Genomic DNA, 22,327 nt, shown 5'->3' with positions numbered 1-22,327 from the left:
ATTTTTTAACTTTAATGTGAATTTTTTATCCCTACTGAGTTCGATTTCCCTGTAAATTGATACGAGCCCGGTACTATTCTAACATCGGACCCGAGCCAAAATTGAAATTTTTTTTTTCTTCTCTTAATTACTTGGACTACGTTATGCAGTTGGGAACTGCTATCTCCAATTCATTTAAAAGACGACATGTGCTTAATTAGTTTCCTCGTGCGGACAGATGTGTTTAAGGATGAGTTGGAGCTCGAAGTTCCTCATTGCAAAATGCAGTCAAAATGTAAATTGGGCCGAGTAATCGACCCACATTAAGTTGAAACTTTCAGAGGTGGATTAGTTTTAGCCAGTCGGCTCTTTTTTTTACCCATCCTGATGTAGTGATGTATACTGAATAAACAGAGCCGAACCGGCATTACCTAGTAGCCATTTCTTTCCTGGCAGATCAGCAAAAGAACACAGGAAATGTGTCATTCAATAATTTTTCTAGTTTTAAGCTCTTCGGAAATTTGTTCGAATTTTCTTGTGCAGTTCTGTTGTTAGGCAAAATGTTTCTACCGATCTGGGTGTTTCCTTGGAAATTTTAAAACCATGCACATAATGTGACAAACACACACACGAACAAAAATTAAGTTGAAAATGAGAAAAAGAGGTTTGAAGTTTTATTCCTGCATTGGGCTCAATGTAGTATATAAACTTTAACCCCTCTTTTCACAAACTAATTTCTATCTTTCAACCTTCAGTTTCTGGCAGGGAAAATTATACGGCTAGTAGAACTCAAAAACATTCTTAACTCATTTTTTCGACTTTCAGTTTCTGGCGGGAGAAATTATACGGCTAGTAGAACTCAAAAACATTCCTAACTCATTTTTTTCAAAAATATGGGTTGGTTCTTTTCTAATGAACTCAGTCTAATAGATAGTAATATTTTCTGAATAATACGAAAAAAAATATTCACAAGTTTCCTACTTCATCAAAGATAATTCGTCAGTATCCAAAGGTTCATACGCCGGTTTTCCTTCAAATTGGAGTATTATTTCTACATTTAACGTAGGGACAATAGGTATTTTACCCTGGAAAAAAAACACATAGGATCTAGAGTCCAGACTCTTAAAAACATCGACAAGAAAAAATACTCTTGATTCAATTAGATTTAAGCTTGAATCAAGAACCAAGCCTCTTAATTTGAGTAGATTTCCTTTTGATTTAAGCTTAAATCTGACTGAATCAAGAGTCCTTTTTCTTGTCAATGTTTTCAAGGGTCTGGTCTCTAGATCCAATGTGTTTTTTTTTACCAGTGTAACATTCTCAAGGCGTGAATTGGCAAAAATAATTTACGGACAATTCAAATTAAAAGCTAGGCATGCATAAGTACAATAAGGTTCCGATGATAATTGAGTTTTCATGTTCCCAAGCCGTTCCCGAGCGGCCGACGACGAATTAAACGTATTTACGCTGAAAGGAACTACTTGCTTAGGATTTGCGCGAGACATAGTTCCTTTCGGCATGAATACTTTCGATTGATGAAGAAAAGGATCAACGTCCGGGTCCCGGGCCCGGCGCGAAGGCTCCTCCACGTCGCACAGTGGATCGAGTCAACAGAGGAAGTCGGACATGAAATTTTTGACAAAAATTGTGAAATTTTACGTTTATCTCATCACAATTTTAACTTTAAGGGGTGCTAATGATGGAAAATTTCACTTGGAAACCAATGGAACCACATTCAGAATCTCAAAGTTTCGTAAAAACAGAGTTATAAGAGCTTTTAAAGTTTCCAAATTCTGTCCGACCTCCCCTATTGACTCGATCCACTGTGCGCCGGGACCGGCCCGCGGGGTAAATTGGCTACGGCGGGGGGGAGGGGGAGGGGGGAGCGGGATCCCCTGTTTTTGTATTCTCACAGGGTCACAGGTGCAAGGCTCTCGGGTCCGAGTCGGGGGCTCCCCTGCCTCCCTCGCATAATCAGCCGGAATGCTCTTTTATTGGAACGGAATCTACCTGGAATCTCGGTTACGACTCCGGCGCGGCGGGTTCGTTCCCTCTCGAATCTCGCCTCTCGCGGATATCCCACGCGCGTTGGGCCGCGATAGGTTTCGTCCTATCCGTGACAACTTATTGCATGAGGCCAGGGTGGGATGAAAATATAACCGGCCGTGGGAAAAAGGATCTCATGGTTCGCAGGCAAAGTTGCAATTTTTCGTGAAAAATTGGGAAAATGTTAAAAAATGTCTAAAATGTTAAAAAATGTGTATCAAAATCATGCTGTCTGGTTTTCTTGGCAAAGCTCATTCCCTGATTTTCCCCTGATTTTCAGGAGCTCATTCCCTGATGAGAAACCGAAGTTTTCTTGGGGAAAAGAATGTAATTTTCCAGAGTTTTAGATATGCATATCGATTTGAATTCATCTTACAGCCATTTTTTGGCGCACGTCAAATTAGACCGCCTTTGAAAACGAAATGATCCCTGGGTGGTTCGAGAGGAGATTCCCGGTTTCTGGAACAGATTCCCTGATTTTCCCGGTAAATTTTCCTTTCCTGATGAATCCCGGTTTTTAAAAAACTAGACACCATGATTAGATGCAAAATTAAATTAACGTTGCAAAACGCAGCCTCGCAAAATATGCATCGGATGTCCTACGCGTTGGACCGCGATAGGCATCATCCTATTCATGACAACTCATTGTATAAGGCGAGGGTGGGATGAAAATATAACTGGCCATGGGAAGAAGGATCTCACAGTTCGCGGGCAGGGTTGAAATTATTCGTGACAGATAGAGTCTTGAAATTGCACGTAAAATATTTCAAGAAAATATGAAAGATATTGAATTAATGTTGAAATGAAAATATGACCCTTAGTTAAAACGATGACGTAAAACTTTTGGAACTTGATGTCCGTTATCGTTTTTCTACGTAAATACACTACTAATTAGTCCATGCACGCTAGGCTTTCTGGACGGCATAATTTAATCAATCTCATAACAAACGAAAATCTCATGGGCAGGTATGTTTGATGACGCAAAATGCTGGTATACATTTGAGGAGCTTGAAAACGTAGTTACTGAGTGAAAACACAGAGCAGCGCTCAACAGTGGCCAAAAATAATGAATTAAGAGTTTCATGGAAGTTTCGCATACACAACTTAATTCCTCTAACAGAATTAAGCAAGGTTTAAAGAGAACGTAATCCTTCCAGAACGGTAACACGGCATAAATGAGGCACGAGTTTACTTCTCGGTAGAAATTAACTGCGCACACGAGGAGTGAAAGTTACCTACTTTACAGCCCAATTTTTTTAAAAAAAATTACAAGAGGCTGGTGCGTCTACGGAGGATACTTCAGATAATTTTATTTTTACACTCATAGGTACCCAGTTAAGGGAAATAAAAAACGAACAATGATTAGAAACTTAACACGGCTTCCTATGAATGGAGGCGTCCGTAATTATTGCCGTAGGTCATATCATAAGAACAAAAAATTGTAGGGGAGTATAAGGGTCCATTTACCATAGGGGTCAAATAATATTGAGAGGCTAGATATGAATGCTCAAAAAATTGCTAAAACTTTTCCAGCTACACCCATACTATGGAGAAAAAGGGAGAAAACTACCGACGAAACGAAAATAAATAGATTTCAAACAAAAGGCAAAAAACGCGTAACGGCGCGGTTGAAAACAATTTGCACCCGTAGTTTTTCATTCAAGAAGCGTCGAAACAAGTGTGTGTACCTAGAGTCCCTTTATACTGAGAGTCAAGACAACACCCCCTCATGGAGTCACAAACGGGAATAAAGATTACAGAAATTGAACGTTTTTCGTAATCTTTGATCGGCCCATTCTCAAAATCCTTTCTCCGTTCCTTCGCTCATTCCGTTTGTTCCTCGCCGAACCCGTGATTCCTCGGTTCATTCCAGATTATAATCTTTGCAATTGGTGAACATGTAATCTTTATTCCCGTTTGTGACACCGTGGAGGCCTAAAATACGGTAACCAATCAGAAATGGATTCACATTGTCTTGACTCTCAGTATAAAGGGACTCTATGTGTACCTAGAAACATATTTAAAAAGCAACTTTATCCTTGACTATCAACATCTACACAGAAGAATCAACTCGGTGTAGTTTTCCACTAACACGTCAGGATTACGAGCAAAATGGATTCCTCTCCTATAGAATTTGGTCGACGCAACAAATAACTTCGACTAGCGATTCCAGGACATTATCTACTTGTTTCAAAGCCCCGATTAATTTTATAGAACCACCTGTTTTTTTTCGAACGTCTCATTACTATATAAAGTTTTCAGCTCTGAGATAGAGATTCCTGTTCCCACTGATGAGCGCACCGCATTTCAAGATAGTTTTTTCCCTACGCTAACAGCCTATCGTTTCTCGATTACACCTCGTCAATCAGCCTCCTATATCGGAATCAGAGACTGCAGTGAGGGTTCCTGACGGATCGAATCTTCGGGCCTATTTTTTATGGCTCCGTAAGCGATCGCTATTTCTTTTCTGTTCTTTCTTCTCTCGGTGGGCTCCTATTCTCAGCATCTCAACGCAGTCAGGAGGTTCAATGATGAGTACGATGACATAGCAAGTTATTCTGGTGAGCATTTGCTATGATAGGCGCGTAACACCTTATGAGGGATTCGTTCGCCAGGATTAAAATTACACTCCGGGACTGTTTCTAATTTTCTAGACCAAGATTACTATCTCGGAGTGATCTATGCGAGCTTGGAAAATTCCTGGAATCTAATTTACCCGCCGCAAGAGCCAGAAAAAACTACTAAGGATATCCGTAGATGAATATTCAAGAATAGAGAATTTGCACGAAAACATTTTATTGCTGCATCTAAGTGCTTAATCAGTTGCGTTCGCAGTATTTTTCATGATTTTTTTTCCGATAAGAAAATTAAGGAAAAATATATTTTGAAGTGAGAAAATTTTCCGCCTCGTAACGTCGTCATCTGGCGGCATTACTCATTTAAACACGTGTATTTTAGAGATTAGGTAATTGGTAACATATTCTCTAATGATTGTGCATTTTTAGAAACCAAGGGTACTCTCATGCTCAGTTCACTCAGTTGTTTCTTCTTAAACGTGAAATTGACATAATTCCAGCGACCTGCAAATTCTCCTTTACGGATATTTTGAGAATAGTCTCGGCATATTGTGTTCTAGGGGGGAGAGGGGGGGGGGGAGTCACTTTGAGGTATGCGCGACGAATAAGAGCTTTAAAAAAAAATTGCAGTATACTCATATAACGTTCATTTGAAAATACATCTCTCATTGCTCAATTTTTTTAACTGCAGCCTACATGATGACAATTTCAGTAAATGCGAAGTAGGAATTTGGAGGGTTTGAAAAGATGGACTAACATTACGACTCCGTGAATTTCATGATAATTTCAAACTTTAACAGAAATTTTCTGTACAGCTCTTTGAAAAAACACTCCGCGGGATAGTTATCAATTTATTTTTTCTTTTCGATTTCCATTATGCGCGGAAAACGAAAAAAAAAATTTGCACGATTTGACAGATTTTCGAACCTGTGCCACAAAAAAAACTTGTTTCGAAATCAGATAACCTCTTGATACACTCAGTCATTGTGGCGTCGCGCCGTAGTGAATTGGCGTCTAACCTTGCGTACGTAAGTTCGAATTGATAGGGCACATCTCCACCTATTGAAACGTGATTTAATACTCGGACGAACCAGCCTCAAGGACTTGACCATGTTTTGACCACGTCACGCTGTTTAGTGAGCATTAGAAACTGATCACAAATGAGTTCAAAATCTCTAACGTGTACGGTTTCTTGATGATCATAGAGCCTAAAGGTCTTGGCAAAACAAGTGCTCCCATTTCCCGAAACTAGTTCGGAATTCCGGGACTTTTGAGATTTTCCTGAATTTTTCTCGAAATTCCCGAAAGGTTCCGGATCTTCGGCATTTTTCGGGACTTAAGAAAAAATCTAAAAGAATCCTGACTTTTGACGGTCATGGAATGGAAGAAATTGAAAGAAAAAAGTTCCAAATTCCGAAACTTTTGACTGCCATGGACAGTGTTCGGAACTCACAGGCGCCAACGCTCCAAATGCGCCTAAAAAATGAAGGCTCTGCGCCAACGTGGCTCCTGAAAATCTGAATTTTCATATTCGGTGATTATTCGAAATTTTCAGCACTACAAGTGAAAGCTTTGTCTATTTTTCCCGATTTCGTCCTTAGTGCTTTTGTCTTCCCCAAGTTACAGCTCCTTACTATTTCTGTTACGAAAACATCTTGCGTCTAACTTTTCATTAAATGCGCCGTAATATATAGGCAAAAAGTCAATTTGGCCCCTAAAAAATCTTCGATGGCGCCTAAAAATCGGGCTTGATGCGCCACATGGCTCCTCAAACTCAAAGGTGAGTTTCGAACACTGGCCATGGAATGGGAGCACTTGGGCAAAACTTCAGGTGAAACATTGGTAATCATAGTCTTTCACAGACCTCAGATACCTGTAGCCATGCTGAAAGAAGTTTTGCTGAAAATCGCACAAAAACCACGCTCGGCGCCTCAGGAATACCTAAAATCAACTCCTGAACGCAAAATTTGTGCGGCTCACATCGCGCCTTCTCAAATTTAAGTACCGCGTCGGTAGTCAATTTTTCCGAATTGCATCAATCAGGTTGGCTCAAAATGGGAGGGACGTAGTAAAACTGATCTAATTGAACGGACAATCTCGCAAAATGTTCCTCGCATGCTTGATACATTATTTAAATCGTTCTCAGGAGTTAATTTTCGAATTTTGTTTGGATTGCCTTGACAAATGCTCTCAAATGCTTGAATGAAGTTGTGCGCGAGAAAGATGTGCAACGGTTGATGAGAAGATTTTCTGTCTATAAGGATCCTTCGTTCAAAGTTAGGAAGAATACCTCACACTGGAAAAAAGAACACACTGGATCTAGAGTCCAGACTCTTTAAAGCATCGACAAGAAAAAATACTCTTGATTCAATCAGATTTAAGCTTAAATCAAGAACCAAGCCTCTTAATTTGAGCGGATTTCCTTTTGATTTAAGCTTAAATCTGATTGATTCAATAGTCCTTTTTCTTGTCAATGTTTTCAAAAGTCTGGACTCGAGATCCAATGTGTTTCGATTTCCAGTGTAAAGCTTGATTCCTTGTCAGTTAAGATCAGGGTTTCTTTCGGAAATCTTTTTGCTGGCGACTAATAAGGACCCATGCTTTTGAAAAAGCGCAAAGCAGACTACGCAATTTGTGAATTAAGGAGAGGATTAGGAATATTTCTGATGTGCGTAACGTGATTTTCGTACGGTTTTGCCAATTAAGTGTGCGCACAGTTGGCTGCATGCATCTCTTACGTGCGACAGACCCAGATTTCAGTGCATTCAATGGTATCGTGTTCCTACAGTATTTGGTATCGATGAATGAGGGACCTGGGTGAATTCAAATAAGGGTCAAATTCCAGGTTCTATTTCCTCCCAAAATTTTTTTCTGAATTTTTGGGCAAACCAAACTTTATTTTGACTATCATTAGGTGTAGACTTAGGAAATATAGCTCGTCGAGCTTAATAGTTGGGCTTAAACCCGAATTTCCACCGTCAAGTGTATCACTTCCCAAAATTTGCCGTAATTTTGCCTGATTTCCTAAATTTTCATCTCAGAGGTGACATATAATACTTTTAATTAAAAATTGAACACAATTGTCATAAAAGCATCGTCGAGCACTAAATTAAAGCATAATTGAAAACATGTAACCCTTTCATATCTTGCAGAACCAAAAAAATTAAGAAAAAATTCATCCGTCATGAAAGATATCTGGAGCTTATTCTGCTTGTCTTTTAGACAGTTCCGTCTGTTTATCAAAATGCGCACTGTTTTCGTTTCACACGAGAAGAAGCTTTTATTTCTTGGAATATTGCAATACAAAATGGATCAAAAACACCGAATTTTAAAACTTCGAGTGGGCGTGTACCCGCTGAAGTGGTGATAAAGCCAGGAAAAGTTTGAGGACTTACATTAATATAACAATTACACCGGTCAACTTTTTTTTTTTTTTTTTTTTTTTTTTTTTGATTTTTGATTTTCCGAAGATTTGCCAATGGTTTCAGAGTAGATTTTTGGCGCTGATTCTGAAGAACACCTCCATTTACCTGTATCGATGCGATTTATCCTGGGAAAGTTCGGAATTTTTCCGGAGAAATCGGAATTTTCCTTAAAAATCTAGCTTTTCCAGAAGAGTCAATTTTCCGGGAGAATCTGTGCACGATGGAAAAAACACAGGAATTTTTCGATTTCGTAGCCTAAGATACATAAGAAACCCTATTGCACCCCTATTAAAATTTCCTTTCTTTTCCTTATACCATGGTTTTCCGGTCCAGTTTCATTAAAATCAATTAATTAGTCACCGAGATAGTGTTTTAAGCCACGGCCACCATCTTAGATTTTCGAATCTCGGAAATTTGACTAAAATTCGAGTTCCCCACTCAAAAATACCCGCGGCGCATGGGTACCAAGTTTCGCGTAAATCGATTGATTAGGCTCTGAGATAGCATTTTAGGCCATGTCCGCCATCTTGGATTTTCGAATTTTAAAAATTTGACTAAAAATTAAGTTCCCCATTGAAAAGTACCCCCGGGTACCAAGTTTCACTTTAATCGACTGATTAGGTGCTGAGATAGCATTTTAGGCCACGTCCGCCATCTTGGATTTTCGAATTTTGAAAATTCGACTAAAAATTCGAGTTTCCCATTCAAAAATACCCCCGGGTACCAAGTTTTGCGTAAATCGATTGATTAGGCGCTGAGATAGCATTTTAGGCCACGTCCGCCATCTTGGATTTTCGAATTTTGAAAATTCGACTAAAAATTCGAGTTTCCCATTCAAAAATACCCCCGGGTACCAAGTTTTGCGTAAATCGATTGATTAGGCGCTGAGATAGCATTTTAGGCCATGTCCGCCATCTTGGATTTTCGAATTTTGAAAATTCGACTAAAAATTCGAGTTCCCCATTGAAAAATACCTCCGTGTACCAAGTTTCACTTAAATCGGTCGAAAAGAGCGCCTACAGGGCTTAAACAAACAAGTCTCAGTTGATTAGGCGCTGCGATAGCATTTTAGGTCATGTCCGCCATCTTGGATTTTCGAATTTTCAAAATTCGACTAAAAATTCGAGTTCCCCATTGAAAAATACCCCCGGTACCAAGTTTCACTTAAATCGGTAGAAAAGAGCGCCTACAGGGCTTAAACAAGCAAGTCTCAGTTGTAACAGTTTTCCACTCTGTCCCACTACATGGGACATGGGACAGGATGGAAACATATGGGACAGGATGGAACGGGACAGATGGAACGGGACAGGATGGAATAAGCTGTTTTTTAAGCTTATCTCTAACAGTAAAGACAATTTTGGTGTTTTTTTTCACGGAATATTTAGTAGCACGTCCTAGAGGATCGGAATAAGAGAAAATTTTCCCTAACGCACACTTCGAAAGTATTTTACGAGCTGATATTAGTGTGTGTGTGTATGCTTGACGCCCTGTTAGTTATCGTGTATAGCATTCTGTTTGGCATCATTAATGGCGTTAATCTTGCACAAAAATTTGCGAATTTCAGAATTTTTGCCATCTACGACGTGTGAACTATTCAATCAAAACAAAAAAAGTCGTTTTTGGAAAAACCTCAACGTTACGGCAATCATTTAGAGCTTATTACATCGTTGCCATGTCTCTCCTGACTGTTGCTGACTGTTGCTCGGGACAATGATTCTAGCGCGTGAAAAAGTTATTGATGGAGCAAAAAATAAATTGACATATTTTTTTTCTCAAATTCAAAAGCATTACCTATCATCTCCGATAAAGTTTTCTTAAATAATCACTCTAGTTATGCTGCAACATCGATTTAAAGTCAAGAACCAGGCACGGGGGACACGCAAATTTGGGACAAATGTAGGCAATTTGCACATTCAAAGTTCTCCTAAATTTTTATTTCAGTCCAAATAAAGTGGGAAATAGCATGTAATAGTCAACAATAGTGTGGAAAATGAGAAAAAAATTTGATCTGCCCATGTTTCTCAGATTATGACGATTAAAACAGCTCGGGACACCAAATTAGACGCTTATTTGAACTCACCCACCTAACTTCCATTAGAGACACTCAACTATCAATGTGGTAATGTTATGATGGGAACTTCGTTCGTCACGTTCTGTCGCATCCTCTGCTTTGAATCAGCATGAGCCCGATGACAAAACTGATCGAATATAGGATGATTTCGTCTGATGGCTGATGATCACTCACCCCCTTGCGTAAAATTACCCCCAAATAAATTCGTCTTCATGCGTTACAAGGCGACATTTACGGCAGGTATTCTACGCCGCTTGGTAAAAAGTTTATCACAATGGTTTCTAAACAAAAAAAGACTACCCTGAGCAACTATCCCTACTCAATGAATTAAAACTTCAAGGACTTGCAAAAGTTGCATGGGGTAAAAAAAAGGCCCGTAATTATTCGTCTTGGAAAAATCAAATTATTCGTATTCTCATAATGTCTAAAGGGGCCTTTGAGTGTGGGCATTTAGTAGTAATTAATATCTGACCCAAGACGCGAGGTTCAGAAAATCAATAATTGTAAAGTAAGTAAATATCCTAAGACCAATTTTTGCTCGGGATACTTCAAAACTTCCGGCTTTTCTGCGCTAAGCTATAATAATTCATCACCTTGTACAGATCCATTATTTGTGGATATTTAAGGTGATTCGATGGACGCCATATTTTGTGTCAGAACGGCATGCGATATATCGCATCAATTTGTTCCATATTTTCAGCTACTCGTCATTTTTCTCCTATTTTGAGATCGCACTTCTGTTGTCAGGAGTCTAAAGCACTCACTTACCAATTTTAACAAAGAAATTCAACTTAATAAAGGCGTGGTTTTTTCAGAGAGAAAACATCGCATTCGATACTGATATCGAAACTGCACTCGAATGCGATATTTTCTCTCTGAAAAAACCACGCCTTTATTACGTTGAATTTCTTTGTTAAAATTGGTAAGTGAGTGCTTTAGACTCCTGACAACAAAATTGCGATCTCAAAATAGGAGAAAAATGACGAGTAGCTGAAAATATGGAACCAATTGATGCGATATATCGCATGCCGTTCTGACACAAAATATGGCGTCCATCGAATCACCTTAATATCCAAAACCAGTGCTTTTTAACTAACAGGGTGCGCCTTAAGGCACAGGTTTCTGGCGAGCAGACAGGGCACTGTTTCAGATCAAACACTCTTCTTTCCTCGAGCGCAAAATGTTTACTCCTGACGCACTTTTACTCCTTTGCTCCGAAGAGCAATTTTTTCTCTAGATACTTCGAACTTGCTGCATTTCTGCGCTAAACGAATAATTCATCGCCTTACATCGTTTCCATTATTTGAATTAGTTCATTAAAAACAGTCAATTTTCATAAAGGTCATTGAAGTTAGCGTATCTGTTCCAGTTTGGAGCTTTATAGTGTCCTCAAGTACTTTTCAGCACCAAAAATCAACACTGGAAAAAAAAACACATTGGATCTAGAGTCCAGACTCTTACAAACATCGACAAGAAAAAATACTCTTGCTTCGATCGGATTTTTGCTTAAATTAAGAACCAAGCCTCTTAATTTGAGCGGATTTCCTTTTGATTTAAGCAAAAATCTGATTGAATAAAGAGTATTTTTTCTTCTCAATGTTTTCAAGAGTCTGGACTCTAGATCCAATGTGTGTGTGTTGTTTTTTTTTTTTTTTTTTTTTTTTTTTTTTTTTTTTTTTTTTTTTTTCGAGTGTATTCCTTAGACTAACTTCTTCACCTACTGAGCAGTTTGTTGTGCGTCTTGATTATATTCATACTATCGAGTTAGTGTGTTTTTCGTTCTCTTTGATTCATTTCTGGATATTTATGTAAAATCCAAAACCCAGTGCTCACCAATAACAGGGCGCGCCTTATGCCTTATGGCGCCGGTAACAGACGGGCAGACAGGCAGGCGCTTAGCTGTTTCAGTTCCGAAACTCCTCTTTTCTCGAGCGCAAAATGTTTACTCCTAACGATACAAGAATCCCGTCAAAAGAAACCCAGCTTTCGAAGTTGAATCGGTGCACCTGCGTCAAGAATTACACCGCATCTCGGCGACACCGTTGAACGACAAAACGTAGTTATACGCCTCCTCGAAGCGCACGTCCGTAACTACCAAGTATCGCATACCAAAAACGTTGGTTCTTTACCTGTAACTAGAATCGGCAGAAGGAACCAGATTTCCATGAGTCGACGAAAATCCTCTGAAAGTATCCAAAACTCGTCGACGCGGGTTACATATCACATGTCAACCCGGCCAGCACATGAAACCGTAACACTTCACCCCCGCAACAGACGACTTCGCACTCGGCGGACATTCGCATCAAACGACAACCATCTAGCGAAAGAGCAGACTGTCTCGAAAAAACCAGGAACACGACAATCGAACCCAAACAAAACACAGGAGAAAACACACTCGGCAGGCCCGAAAACGACGCGGCCTCCACGCGGAACGAGAGCTCGAGGAATACTGGAAGACTTCGGGACTCGAGAGACGGGACTCGGCGAGTGGATCCGAGGACCAGGGCGGAGGGAGGGCGGGGGGGGGGGGGGGGGCGCCAGAGCGCGCTCCGAGAAAAGAGAATTATTGACCCGCGGCCCGCGCAAAGCTCTCCTTTTCGGTCGCCCCGACTCCTACAACCATTCCCCCTTCTTTAAGACTTCTCTTTTCCATTCATCTTCTTTCTTTCCGAGGAGTGAAAAGAATTCGAGGAACAGGGAAGGACAGAGAGAAAATTACCGTGCTCCGATGAAATTCGTGCACGGGGACGTATGATGGTAAACTGAATACGATGTACAATGGGAAATGTTCGAGAAAATGTTATTGCTTCGGATGAAAGTGCTTGAAGAGATTGATTAGCTGAATGTTGCAAACAACTTTCTGATACGGGAGATGAGGGGAAAATTGGATTTTAAAATGAGAAAATTTACCGCCGTGTGGCATGTCATTACTCCTTATATAAAGGTTATTCAATAGAGTAACCATTTTATGAAAACTGAAAAATGTGCGAGAAAATGTTGGTGCTTCAAATGTAAACGCTTGACAAGAAGAATAGTGCAAGTTCCACAATTCTTTTTTGGTACGGGAATGGGTAAAAAATGGATTTCAAAGTTAGAAAAGTTACCCTGCCGTGTGCCGTACCGGCTTATGAAATTTCGATGGAAAAAAGTTAACCATGCGCTATCAATCTGAATGTATGGCATATCCAAAGAGAACTTAAAGTCCATGTAGTTCTGCCTTTTTTTCGGTGCTTTTTGGAACAATGAATTTTGAATTTTTCCTGCAAGGGTATTTTTTAGGCGCCGATAGAGATTCTCCTAATTTCGATTCGACAAATTGAAAAATGCGTCATTAATAATGGAGTCCTAGCGACAGATCGAAAAGAACGTAAAATCCGTGCTTTCATGCTCCTTTCTTATTTCCCTCGAGGGACCACTTGGAGCCTGGAATTCTTGGGTTTTACTGTAACACTGGAATTGAACTACCGGTACATATAATGCGATATTATCCTCTAAAATGGACCTACTCCTGTTAAATTGTTTTAAACTGATTTGCTACTTTTTGCATTTTCGTGTAAACTAAAGTCCCATCTCAATATCGAATTGGAATAACAGTTAACTGAAGACTTGGAAATAATCCATCTGGTAAATTCGTCGAACGGCTGACAAAAGAGCGTGACTATACATTGAGATGAGCCCGACTGCCCGGAAAGGATTGAATGGAGAAGTTGCATGTGTGAGGAATTTGCGATTTAACTATCGATTCTTACGTAAAAGGTATCGATAAACACGATGGTGCCACTGGTTTTCTCTGAAATCATCTCCCAAGCTCAAAAAAAGCTCTCAAGTTGAGGCCAAAATGGAGGGGATATCCCTCGCTATCCTGTGAGTCCACTTCTACATCAAGACAAACTCTCCATGCAAAGATAGGGAACAACAAATACATTGACAGGGCTGCCACATTCTTTGGGGACTCCAAAACTGAAAACACGGCATCACTGCTAATGTATTTGCTCTCTATCCTCGCATGGAGAGTTTGTTTTGATGTAGACGTGGACTCTCAGGGTAGGGTGGGATATTCCCTCCATTTTGGCCTCAACTTGAGAGCTTTTTATGAGCTTGGGAGTTGATTTCAGAGAAAACCAGTAGCACCATCGTGTTTCTCGCTAACTTTTACATAAGAATCAACGGTCAAATCGCAAATTCCTCACACATGCAACACCTCCATTGTATGGACGAAAGGGTCATTGGCAGTTTGACAAGTTGGTAACACTGGTTTTACTCCATTTTAATCCATTGGAAAGATCGACTTAAAAGGTAAGGCAAGCTTCCTTGCCAAGAATCGATTGTTTTGCATACATTTAAATGAAGGAAAAACAGTATTGCCAAATTTCAAGAATCGTCACTGGACAGGGAGGTTCATTGCAGAGTGTAGTACGCCCTTACGTTAGGAGCGACGTATTGTGTTACATGTCACTCAGACTCTGAGTTTTTAAGAAATATAAGAACTTTAATTTCGAGTCATGATTTCATGGTGGACTGTGGAGGTAAAAAGCGGCATGATGCGACAATATTTGTTTATTTGTACGTCTCGATGATAATTTAAAAAAAAAAAAAAAAAACCATCAGTCGAGAGTTTGATGAGTTTGTTTTAAAGTCCACAATATATTGTCGTGATGATAACGAGAGAAGATTTTAAACTCTAACCATTTGTGGATCCAGTTTTTCGTGCTAAAATTATTTCGTTTAAAATTTGATATGAAAAATTGTATAAATGAGTGAACAGAAATTGTCTCAATGTGGAATTTTAAAACAACGTACCTTATGAGAGGCCCGTGGCTTTCAATCCTGAAACAGAAAATGGAATAATCATCATTACTTCACTTAGCATTGAAATGGACAAAAATACTAATGATTGAAATCAGAAGACGCTAACAAAAATGACGCAGATCATTTGTCCATGTTATCAGCTTATTGAATTTTCAATATTTTTTCTAAGGATATTTATTCACCTAAGGAAAGTTTGAAATTTCTAGCCGAGAAAGATAAAATCGTGCTAAAAATAAAGACGTCGATGCAAACAATCGGAAAAAAACGAAAAACTCTTTGATCGTAATGCCTGAATCACAGCTGAAAATCTGGAGCTCAGTTTTTTCAATAAAAAATTTCAACTGTTTTTCCGATAAATATTTTCGCACCGATGGAAATTTTTGAAAGTTCAATCCGAGACAGTTAGAGCGCGCTAAAAATAATGGAGTCAGTGCGCAACTGGTGGGGAAACAACGAAAAATGCATGATCCCATGCCAGTTCCCCAGATGACCATCTCGAGTACCAACGAAGTTTTCATCGATTTTTCCAACGAAATATCTCCTCCATAGAAATTTTTGGAGGTTCGACCCTTTAGAGTTAAAAAAAACGCTATAAATAATGGCGCAAGGGATCGGAAAAAAATGTTAAAATTAAGCTCTCTCGCCTCAGATGACTCCCACCCACCGCACAGTGGATCGAGTTTATCAGAGAGGTCGGACGTGAAATTTTCGATCAAAACTGAAAATTTTGGTGTTTAATTCGTCACCATTTAAATTTTGAGGGGTGTTTCTGAACAAAAATGTAACGAGGAACCAATGGAACCACTTTTAGAATCTCAAAGTTTTGCATAAACGGAGTTATAAGCGTTTAAAGTTTCCGAATTTTGTCCGACCTCTCCTGTTAACTCGGTCCACTGCGCACCGCCAAGGATGGCCCTCGGTTCTCACGGTGACCATCCGATGTGCGGAATTTTTTGTTATTTTGGCCAAGGATATTTTCGCTTCTGCGGGAATCTTCGAAAGATCGATTGACAATGTGAAGAACACGCTATTAAAAATGGAGTCAATGCAACTGGGCGAAAAAGATTTCAAAATAAATGACCCATACCCGGATAACCATTTCGAGCGCAGACTTTTCAGTGAATATTCCGAGAAAATTTTTGAGGTCATCGAAATTTTAGGAAGTTCGGCGCGAGAAAGTTGAAAACACGCTAACAAATAATCGAGTTGATTCAAGTGGTCGGAAAACATCGAAAATGACCGGGGTATATAGCAATTTTAACAAAAAATTCCCGACATCCCTTTCTGATTTTCCTTACAAAACGGCCAAAAAACCAGAGAAATATAGAAAATTCCCTGCCAGACGGAAAAAATAATTCCATGATATTTCCCAGAAAAAAAGGAGAAATATCCCTAATTTTTCGACACGGTTGAACTGATAAGATGTGAGTGAGAATTTTTGTATGTTTTAGAATTATGATGTAAATAAATAGTAAACAGAGCAAAATATATGGTGCCTAAACTTATGCTCTGGTCTCATTTTTAAAATTTTAAAGCTATTAGCAGAAAATCTGAAAGAAATTTTGATATCGATTCCATTTTTCTGAAACTTGATTCGACATCAATTATCAAAAAAGAGAAAAAAACAGTGTTTTCAGATTTCTTGACACAAAAGTCGTTTGCAATAAAAAATTCCCTGACACGCTGACATTTTGCAGATTCCCTGACGTTTTCCTTGACTTCCCTAACACGTAAAAAAATTTCCTGATATTTCCCGATTTTCCTGGTCGCTAGACGTCCTCGCCCCATTTCAGGTGATCATCTTGAGCGCAAGGCCGGATTTTCCTACTAGCCGCCCCCTTCTCATTCCTTTTTAAAACATCCATAAAAACCATCAAGTGAATGTGCCAGAGGGGGAGGGGTGCATAAGACGCGTTTACCCATGTTGAACACATTTTTTGGGAAAGACCTGTAAACACTACTGGCAAAAGGTCACAGAACTTTGCGCGAAAGTCAAGTTTTGTAAACATATCTCTAATGGACAAGGCCTTCCATTCATAAGAAATGAACGAAAAAATTATGAAAGAACAAACACAAAATTTGGTTTAATGATTTTAACTCCCGCCGCCGCGCCGTGTTCGGCGCAATGCGTGAAGTATTCACGCAGTCTTGTAGGCGATATCCGTTTTACGCTGACCACAATAACCGCACTGTGTTAGATACAATGCGTGAAGTATTCGTGCAGTCTTGTAGGCGCTAATATGTGTTACATGCCGATTGCCGCGCCGAGGGCTTCTCCTTTTTATCTCAAGTCCTCGTCATCATTTCTCCCTAAGTCGCGCCGTTCCAGGCCAAATTAAGTGTTTGGTTTTTCTCTTAACTCGACTAATTAAAGGTGCTGTCTCTTGTATCACTGAAAGACGACAAAATTAGAAATTACTATACTCTCAGGAAATGAGAGATTTTGTAGCCTTTTTTTCGTTTGTAAGTTTTTTTTCTAAATACGATTTTTTTTTTAAACCTACATTTAAAAAAATTGCAAAATTTGCCGCCCCGTAGATTTGCCGCCATGGACCGCGGCCCATGTGACCACCCCTTTAATCCGGCCCTGCTCGAGCGCGGAATCGTCGGTGACTTTTCCACGGATATTTTCGCGCTTATGTAATTTATTGGAAGTTAGATCCGAGAGATTTGAAAACACGCTTAAAATTATGGAGTCAATGCAACTGGTCGAAAGTTAATGTAAAATCTATGATCTCTTTCCACTTGTCTCGGATTGGCATCAGCAGCGCAGAATTTCGACCTCTTCCTTCCAAGCATTTTTGGTGCCTGTAGAAAATTTTCATATCGGTATTTCAGCTCGGTTTTTACAACGATTTGGGGGGGGGGGGGGGGAATCATAACCGCAACATTTGCGTAATTTTTCCAGCGGTTTGGTAATACCAGTAAAAATGACGCGTTATTCATCTCAACATCGCGGCACGTACGAACATTTTCCAGCGGTTGTTTAAGGCGGGATCACATGCTGAATTTGGCATTTGAATAAAGAAGTCAGCAGTCGTCGCTGAGCAGCTATTTCGTGAATTAGAGTCATTATCATCCACATCATGGTATCATATCTATTCGGATAGTTCATAAACACGCTGAAAACTGCTGATCTCCGATCCTCATCGGTGCATCTAACCGACGCGATGACTCGCATATCCAAACCACATTCAGCATGTTTCCGGCTTGAGAACCCAAAGCCCAAAGGACCACACAATTAAACTTCTGTAGCGAGGAATATACGCAATTTTTATATCGATCCGAGTATAATGTTCATAACCGTCAGTTCATTGAGATAGGCGAAAAGCTAAGATTTTCCTTCAATTACGCGTGACGCCACATGCCTACTCCGGAGTTCGAATAGTTGCTCGCTTCATTTCTGCCTGTTATAAAGTGAGAAATTACGCGAATTTCAACTCAATGCCACGAGAACTACGTGAAATATAGAGAAGTTCCGTTAAATCGTTGACAACTAAGTGCAATTTATCTCAGTATCGCGAAATATGCGCTATTTTTCAAGGTATTTTGTAAAAACAAGAAATTAGAAATTACGCGATATGATCGTCGCAATATCGCGGCAAATACGCGATGTTTCTGGCGAATACGTAAAATCTCATTAATTGCACGTTAGTCACCTCGATATTGCGGCATGCACGCAATTTTCCTGCTTCATTAAGAATAAATAATCCTAAAATTATCACAAAGATATCGCGACAAATACGTGATTTGAACAGCGTTTCTAGCATGATAATCAAAAACGTCCGTTATTATTTGCGACGAGCGAAAACCTATGATTTTCCTTCAATTTTGCGTGATACCACATGCCTACTCCGGAGTTCGTATAGTTGCTCGCTTCATTACTGCCACTTGAAAAGTGAGAAATTAAGCTAATTTAATCGCAAAATCAAAGCGGTGCGGAAACTGCCACTGGCATCGTTAAATCCTGAAAAATGGCGCGCTTTTCATCTCCAGATTGCCGAAAATGCGCAATATATCCAGCAACGTACATGAGATCGAGTCAATAGGAGAGGTCGGACAAAATCTGGAAACTGTGGAAGCTTATATTTTTGAAAATATGAAACAAGAAAGTTTAAGAGTGGTTTCATTGGTTTTTTCCTCAAAATTCCTTTCAGAAACACCCCTTGGAACTAAATTTGTGACGAAATACACGTTAAAATTTCCAGTTTTCGTCAAAAATTTCATGGCCGACCTCTCTAATTGCCTCGATCTACTGTTGCGCCATTATGAAAAATGAGGAATTACGCGACAGTCACCACAACATCCCGGCCAAAAAACAATTTTTACAGCAGTTCCGTAAAAAAATTAAAACAGGGTGTCTTTACGGTACTTTTCCAGTACATTTCCAAGAAATTCAGTACCTTCTCAACAGAAAAATTCGGTACTTTTTCAGTACCTCAAATTGACGAAATTCAGCAAATTTCAAAAACTTGGATTTCCCGCTCAAATTGAGACAAAAATGCCAAAAAAAATGAAAAAATTCCGGAACTTCTTGCGGAATTCCGCACTTATTCAGTGCTTTCGGACCGCCCTTAAAAGATCAGTACTATTTCCGGAGTTTCCGGAAATGCCGGACTTGTAGACACCCTGTTAAAATTACGCGGTTGTTGGATAAATTTTGCAGCTCATAAGCAAATTTTCCAGCGGTTAATTAAGAAAATAAACGATCACAAAATGTAAGCATGAATATTGCGCCAAATACGCGATTTTTACGACAGCGTTGCGAGCATGATGCTCAGAAACGTAAGTAATTTAAGATAGGCGAAAAGCTAGATTTTCCTTCGGTTTCGCGTGGCGTGATACCTCATACCTACTCCGGAATTCCAATAGTTGCTCCCTTGATTTGCGCAAAAAGTGAAAAATTAAGGAAATTTCATCGCAAATTGGGGAGCAGTACGCGATACTTCCACCGGGATCGTTAAATCCCGAGAAATCACGCGCTCTGTATCTCGGTATCACGGGAAATTCGGATTCCTTCAATGCTAAAAAATTACGGGCTTAAAATCCGAAGTGTTTCTTCTAAAATATCATTTTGGATTTTCCTGGAATTTTGTACGAGATTTCCTGATATTTAATGCGATATTTCCTGTAATTTATCGCAAATTAATTGGCAATTGAATCATTTAATAAAATAAAATATTATAGAAAGAAATTAATTCAATATTTAATTTTTGAAAATTGTTTGAAACCCTCAGAATTTCCTGATCTATGACCGATTTTTCAGATATCCTCAAATGCCCTGATATTTTCCGGTTTTTATGGATGGTGCACACCCTGCTGACAGTCCGATCCAAAAATTTAATGACGGACTATATTTAATGGAATCCGTGCAACTGTTCAAAAGCTAATGGAAAATCTATGCCTGCTTGGCACTCTTCTCGGAGGACCATTCGCGGCACGGAATTTTGAATTCTCTTCCTCCGCATATTTTTGCGCTTACGAGAATTTTTGAAAAAACGATCCAAAGCTGTTAAAAACGCGCTGCTATAGTAACTGAGTCGATGCAACTGGTCGGATAATGAAGAAATAATCTTTATCCCCTTGCCACTTGTCTCATTGGACCATTCGCAGCGCGGAATTTTGAGTTCTTTTTCTCCGCATCTTTTCGTGCCTGAGGTACTTTTCATAATATCTATCCAAAAATCTTAAAAACGCCCAATAAATAATTGAGCTGATGCGACTGGTCGGAAAATAATGAAACAGTCTTTGTTCCCTTGCCTTAAGGACCATTCATAGCGTGGAATTTGGAGTTCTTTGCCTCCACATAATTTCGCGCCAACGGCACTTTTTGAAAAATCGATCCAAAACTGTTAAAAAGTCGCCAAAGATAATTGAGTTGATGCAACTGGTCGGAAAATAATGAAAAATCCACGCTCTCTTCTCTTGAGCCTCGAATGAACCTTCCACAGCGTGGAATTTTGAGTTCTTTTCCCGCATATAATTTCGCGCCAACGCCACTTTTTGAAAAATCGATCCAAAACTGTTAAAAACGCGCTAAAGATAATGGAGATGTTGCATGCGTTCGGAATTTGCGATTTGACTGTTGATTCTTGTGTAGAAGTTCGCGAGAAACACGATGGTGCCACTGGTTTTCTCTGAAATCAACTCCTAAGCTCAAAAAAAGCTCTCAAGTTGAGGGCAAAATGGCCGGGGATATCCCATGCTATCCTGAGAGTCCACCTCTACATCAAAACTAACTCTCCATGCAAAGATAGGGAGCAAATACATTGACAGGGCTGCCACCTTATTTGGGGACTCCAAAACTGAAAACACGGCAACCCTCCTAACGTATTTGCTCCCTATCTTTTCATGGAGAGTTTGCTTTGATGCAGAGGTGGACTCTCAGGGTAGGGTGGGATTGGGATATTCCCTCCATTTTGGCCTCAACTTGAGAGCTTTTTTTGAGTTGGGAGTTGATTTCAGAGAAAACCAGAGGCACCATCGTGTTTCTCGCAAACTTTTACATAAGAATCAACAGTCAAGTCGCAAATTTCTCACACATGCAACATCTCCATTGAGTTGATGCAACTGGTCGGAAAGTAATGAGAAATCCACGCTCTCTTCTCACTTGTCTCGAATGACCATCTGCATCGCGTAATTTAGAGTCCTTCTAGTCCAGTCAATAGAGCACATGTAGGGGCTAAGTAGAGACAATTTCTGAGGAAACTTTCTGAATTACTATTCCTAATTATTTTTCATCGCTGAATCCGAATTTCATAATTGCGAACAGATCTGAGGCGAGCCGCATTTGAAGGCGTTTCCAAAACAGCCAAGTTCCGATACCCGGATTATCGTTTTGCATGCTTCATATTCTTTTGTTATATTCCGTACCACTTGTTTATTTTTAATCCTCGTATAAAAACCACCCATTTCCTAAATACAATTCTAGCTGGAGCGCACTTCAGCTATGCATTCATGACTGCAAAATTGTCAAATGAAATCGACAAGGCCAGCGTGTATGCAGCCTATTTTAATTGAGGACACCGCACCGAGAACAGCCTATGACTGAAAACCGCGTTTTGAGAAAAACGTACTTAAAGTTTTGTTTTTGATGTATTGCGCAGACTTTTCTATGGAGGTACCCTGTTGTGGTGTTTTTCGGTGACCTAACCCTTCTATTGAAGGATGTCGGGTAGATTTTGCGATACATTTTAGGGTTTACACTCTGATAAATTTAATTTTAAAAAAACGGTTTGTAGGCCACTATTACGTCCAACAGTCATTTTGGAGGCAATATGAAGTATAAATCATTTTCAACACGCATGATAAACGCAAAATGAAAGAAATATCGATAGTGAGTAAAGAAAGGGGTAACTAGCACCTCAGGCCCTTTAGGCCCGTTTATAGGTCGTTCTTGCACCCATCGATCCAGAGGCCTG

At 39.6% G+C, this 22,327-nt stretch overlaps 1 protein-coding gene across 1 annotated transcript in view; it reads right to left on the bottom strand.

Annotated features, from left to right (window-relative positions):
• Window positions 1-12,563, bottom strand: part of dtn (transmembrane protein 132C dtn) — a 253,373-nt gene extending 240,810 nt beyond the window's left edge. The window contains 1 exon segment of the mRNA XM_019056775.2: window positions 12,227-12,563. Coding sequence (XP_018912320.2) covers window positions 12,227-12,263 — 37 coding nt within the window. The 5' untranslated portion in view covers window positions 12,264-12,563.
• Window positions 12,564-22,327: the final 9,764 nt, after the last annotated feature.

Source organism: Bemisia tabaci, chromosome 5, assembly GCF_918797505.1.
Source record: "Bemisia tabaci chromosome 5, PGI_BMITA_v3".
Classification (NCBI taxonomy): domain Eukaryota; kingdom Metazoa; phylum Arthropoda; class Insecta; order Hemiptera; family Aleyrodidae; genus Bemisia; species Bemisia tabaci.
The sequence above is the reverse complement of the archived record's forward strand: the minus strand, read 5'-3'. Positions and strand labels throughout refer to the sequence as shown.